A 5,234-nucleotide genomic window follows, 5' to 3' on the forward strand; every position below is an offset into this window, starting at 1 on the left:
CACTGCATTCAGAATTTGGCCTTTGCACAACTAATATGAAGAAGGAACATCCCTAGCCGCTGAATTCTCACCCCTGTGACGCTGTTCAGGTCCTTCACGTGAAAGCACTTGTCGCTCGGGTTGAAAAATATCACCGCATGTCGTTTGTCTACACTGGCAGACTGCATACACAATAAAAAGAAAAGCATAAAGGTATTAAAAAAAATCGCACCAGAAGCAAAAGTAGCTTTTAATTGGCAAGGCGTCCATGACTAGTTTCACTTATTCCTGCACAAAAGTCATCTCATCATGTTCAAACGGCTTCCAATATTTCAAGCATGGAACAACAGTCTACATTATGACCAGGTTCAAAACTAAAATGTTTCCTAGAATGGTCACTATATCTACAGCAGCTGTACTGGCCCTTGTAGCATATATTATTTCAATGCATCTTTACTTACTGCAGTGAAGTGCAATTAAAAGTGCCAAATAAAATAACTGATGAAAGGCAAAAAGCCAAAACAACAATGACTCGTGCTCAATCTTCCAAATCAAATCTGTCACAACAAATAAATAAGCAGGATGCAAAACAAAAAAAAAATAGTAATAAATAAAGAGGGGACTCTGCCATGCATAAAACAAGGTTCAAGAGACTCCAAAATTAATACCTCAAGATATTAGAAGCATGTTCTCCTCAAATTAAGAGACTAATCATCGCCACATCGAGAAAAAAAAATTGCCCAAAATGCTTCACTCATATGTTAGCTTTTGACAGTAAGTCTGCACAGGAAAAGCATGCAGAGACAAAAGCACGCTGAGCTACCGAAAGAAATTGCTGTAATACACAAAAGGTGACACATAGGTTCCTGAACACAATTCAAACAAACAACCTTTTTATGTCTGGAACTTACGATCAGGCTTTAAGAAAATTAGTCAACTTAAGCCCTAGACTTCAAAGATCCTTGAGAATAAGTGTGTAATGCAACACAGAATGATTCATATTTTTCACCACACACAAACAACATTCACCTGGCCAGTGTGCTGTGCGATGTCAGTGCACGTTAAAGAACCCCAGGTGGTCGAAATTTCCGGAGTCCTTCACTACGGCGTCCCTCATAGCCTGAGTCGATTTGGGACGTTAAACCCCATAAACCAAACCAAACCTAAGTCATCATATTTTTCACCGCACACAAACAACATTCACCAGACTTGAGTCAGTTGCAGGCCTTGAGTCAGTTGTACGGGCTTTTGTAGAAAGCATACAGCCCAATGAATGTGCTTTTGGGCCATGTGATGCAGATCGCTATGCACTGCCAGCATCCCAAAGCTCATGAGGGAGAAGGGAACTTTCATCCTCATCCTTTGGAAGCTTTGGACTTCCAGGGATGCTTAAGAGCCCCACGGCATTACCAGGGCGCTAACTTAGTGGGTTGTACATTTTAGACGAAAACTGCACATCATACTAAGCTTCTTCCAGTAGTGTACAATAGCAAGGACTTAAAGGAACACTGAAGGCAACATCATCCAGTTTCTGTTCTTCGTAAAAGTAAATTCTATGGATCTCTCTGGTTATGTTGATGTCTCTCCAGCAGCAAAAGACATATTCATTGCTGAGAACATTGGATTTAAAAATTTTCCTCCCACCTGAATCATACTCCCAACATAAGGAGTGAAAAGGCCTTCATGATCACTTCTGGAAGAGCCCAGACTCAGGGGTCTGTGTAAAGCTACCTTCATGAACTGCAGCTAGCTTGCAAAAACAGCTGATGGTGATGACCCTTAGCAGTGTTTAATCTTTTTTTTACCTTTTCTGAGCTATAAAAGCTCTCTTTTCAGTAAAAATACTACTTTTGTGAATAGAAATGCTGTAATTTATCGGTACAGCAAAACTTGAAGTTGCTCTCATTCATGATCTTGAAGGGGTTTTTCACAGCACAACGACACAAAGCAGGAAAAAAAGCTTCGACATAGGCCAACTTCAATTTGTCCTCATCGTCTGTTTAAAACTGCAACTTTGCAAACAACACAGCAATTAAAAAATTGAAACACTAAAGCATCTTGCACAGCTCCTGGTATATCTTGATGATAACAGTACTGACAGGTCATGACCATCGATTTTCCCCGCTGCAGTAGTTGTGTTTTAGCAAAACACATGAGTAGCAGAAACTAACTCACATCAACAATGATGTCACACTCTTGACGGCCAATGAATATCATTGCCGCAGGCAGAGGGTGGACTGTGCCATCTTTGGAGGTCAGGACCCATTGCGAGTCGGACCTGTGGTCCATTCCCAAGCTCCCTGCGTTGGAAAGTGAGCACGATGTCCCCCCTGTTTCCAACAAGGTTAAAAAATGCATGTATACAACGCCGACACTCTGAGAACTATCAATGCTTTCAATACTAAGAAATTCAACGGAGTCAAGTCACCAGCAGTGAACCTCAGACAGCTGCTGGAGCAGGCTTTGTTGCTTGCAAACAAGTGATTGGGGGGGCCTGTATGTAGCCACAACAATATCAAATGCGATGATGGCCGAGTGGATGATACAAAAGTTCAACATTAGTGCCGTGGGGCTAAAAAATACAAGTCGTATATGTATACAGCCTTTCCCCACGCATGACTACGTTGCGCCATGTTGCAGCAATCGAACGAATGACCCGTGAAGTGCGTTTTCGGGGCGTGTTCGAGCAATGTCAAACCATGTGCGCATCGAAGGGGCGGTGGTCCCAAAATAGGCGAGACCGTCTTCCTCAAGAAAACCAGCCGCCCGCAACAAAAACAAACATTGTATACGTGACGGACCCTTGGCCGAAAACGCCCGGTGTCGACCAAACAACTCTAATTCGTCCGTATCTTCACAGACGTTATTGTGACTAAGTCAACGTACGGTGGACTGCTACGCTGCGCTTGAAAAACATGGCACTGCGTGCGGGCGCGGCACCGCAGAAAGCTGCGCCAGCGACTGCACACAGAACAAAAGGGGCGTCGGCTATCGCGAAAGCTGTGTATCTAGATAAACGCACTCTCGCGCTGGTCACAACGGAGCTGTGCACGTGAAAGTGTCAACACAATAAGGTCTGCCATACCCTGGCAATAGTCACTTGGCTGCTTAGGATAAATACTACAATGCGTAGAGAACAATGAAAATAACACGACGCATTTCAGCCGCACGCACGGAATCCCGCTTTTTTGTATCAAGGGCAGCCTGTAGTCTGGATTCTGCGGTCTTCCCCAGGGCGTCCTTCACACGTATTGGACTCCGCCGGGCGCCCGGCGCCGCATCACCACACTTTCACGGCGGCGAAGCAAACTTGACCCGCCTCAATTAAACGGAGACGTCTAGCGTGATATTGAGGGCAACTGCTCAATACAACCGCACAGCGAGATACAAGCCGCTGCGAAACAGAAGAAAAAGAAACGACGGAGAAAAAGTAGAAAGCAGACACCCGACCGTGACTCAGTGAGCGGCGCGCAGTCTCCCGCAGATGCTCAAAATAACAGCTGACGCCACCGACGCACAATGCGCGCGACAAAATTTAACAATCAGCAGCTCTCGAGTTGAGAAAGCGCTGCAGCACATTTCGGTTCGAAGGTTGTGCCGGGATATCCTTGAGCACGCTGATGAAACGAAGCGCTCGAAAAAAGCATGCGCAGACTACACTGCCTCCCCGTCAACATTAGGCCTAAAGTGAAAGCGACTACACGGCCGCTTTCATGCCAAGCTCATTCATGACCATGCACAAATACGCGGAAAAACAGCGTGGCAGGCAGTCGTGTATGCTACGCACCTCATAAAGGCGAAAAGAAGCAGCGACTTAATCCACGCAGATCACATTTGAAAGGGAATCTGATGCATTTCTTCTGCTAGCAACTAGAGTTGCTCCGGCTGCCATCTGAATGCACCCTCGACCCAGAAAGCATGCATAAATCTGGGCCGCTACGCGAGCGAAGAGCGAAACTCGTTCTTTCGCTAGCTTGAAGGAATGGCGCAAAGGAGATGCATATGCAGCGATCCCTGTAGCGTACTACCGGCGAACGGCTCGGAAGAGCCACGAAAAAACAAATTTAAAAAGCCAGCGTTGCGCGCAGCGAGGTGAAGCGACGGAAGAGTGTGACGAGGGAGTCGCTCCTACGTCGTCTGCTAAAAATGAAACCAAAACTTACGAAAGCTCGGAAGATGAAATTTTGAGAAGAACTTGACCATTTTGGCGATGTCCGGCAATGTAGATAACGCGAGTGACCATGTAGAGCGGCTCGTTAGAAAGGACCTTTGGACGGCGGTGAGTCGTGCGTGTGCGTGGGAAGGTACGTGTACGAGTTTACGACGTATGCGCGACACGTGGGACGTCGGGTAGGTGTACACACATGCATTATATGGCGAGGTGCGAGGTGCGCGGCGATACCGCGATTTACCCCATATAAGCTGGTACAGTTCGCTGACGTCCTATTTCTTGTTCCCTGCGCTGCAGACGCTTATGAGCGCTCCACAAATGCGCTACCTGCATGGTACGTACATGTGTAAACCACAACAGAGATATAAATATTCCTCAGTGGTAATGTTTTCTTTCAAGTCTTTTTCTTCGGACATATATGATAGGTCGGGTGACCAACAAATGACACATTGACAAGCGAAGGGCGATGAACATTTATGTTATTTTATAAGTGAGACAAAAAAAAGTAAAGAAGGTCACATATGTAGTGTAGCCGCATCATTTTTAAGCATTCATCGTCATTATATTAACCCTCCATTAATTTCCAGGAAGCAAATTAAAGGTATACATGTTACAGTTAATACACTTCATTGTTGAAACAGGTCGGCGCATGCAACCGTCTGGAACAAAGCTCGCTTCCTCGAGGATCAAAGATGCGTGACTGAATACACGCGGCTAGGCAACAGGAGAGGAGCGCAGTGCTGCCAGGCTCCTGCGTTACGCTCGACCTGGGGCGCACATATATCGTAATGACCCGAGTTGGCAGCGCCGTACAAAAAGCTTTTTTCCCCGTTGTTACTGTCAACACGCGTCCTCGAAGCTTACGAAACAAACTGAAAACGAGTCGGGCAACCAATAGCGACCTCTACGTGACCGGAATGGGCGCGGCGTGAAAGATAATTATCGCGGTGAAAAGTGAACACGAACAAGAAATACAACCACATCGCCACTTCCGTCGTCTGCTACTACGAACGCTACTTGAGGCGGAAAATACGTCACTGCTTGTCGTCATCAACTACGTGACGTAGACCTAAACGTCATGAGC

General features: G+C 46.0%; 1 protein-coding gene across 5 annotated transcripts in view; it reads right to left on the reverse strand.

The window, feature by feature from the left end:
• Nucleotides 1-4,296, reverse strand: part of LOC149332281 (uncharacterized) — a 29,786-nt gene extending 25,490 nt beyond the window's left edge. The window contains exons 1-3 of one of the 5 annotated variants that reach the window (XM_089557179.1): nucleotides 4,143-4,296; nucleotides 2,155-2,279; nucleotides 72-161 (exon numbers count right to left, since the gene is read on the reverse strand). In XM_089557179.1, the coding sequence (XP_089413305.1) occupies nucleotides 72-161; nucleotides 2,155-2,279; nucleotides 4,143-4,182 (255 nt within the window). In that variant the 5' untranslated portion in view covers nucleotides 4,183-4,296. Of the gene's footprint in view, nucleotides 1-71; nucleotides 162-2,154; nucleotides 2,310-3,766; nucleotides 3,993-4,142 lie in introns of those variants that run through there. The other 4 variants (XM_089557178.1, XM_089557180.1, XM_089557182.1 and 1 more) reach the window with 4 other exon arrangements.
• Between the last annotated feature and the right edge of the window lie 938 nt (nucleotides 4,297-5,234).

Source organism: Amblyomma mixtum, chromosome 8 (genome assembly GCF_055824585.1).
Source record: "Amblyomma mixtum isolate Tamu chromosome 8, ASM5582458v1, whole genome shotgun sequence".
Lineage (NCBI taxonomy): Eukaryota > Metazoa > Arthropoda > Arachnida > Ixodida > Ixodidae > Amblyomma > Amblyomma mixtum.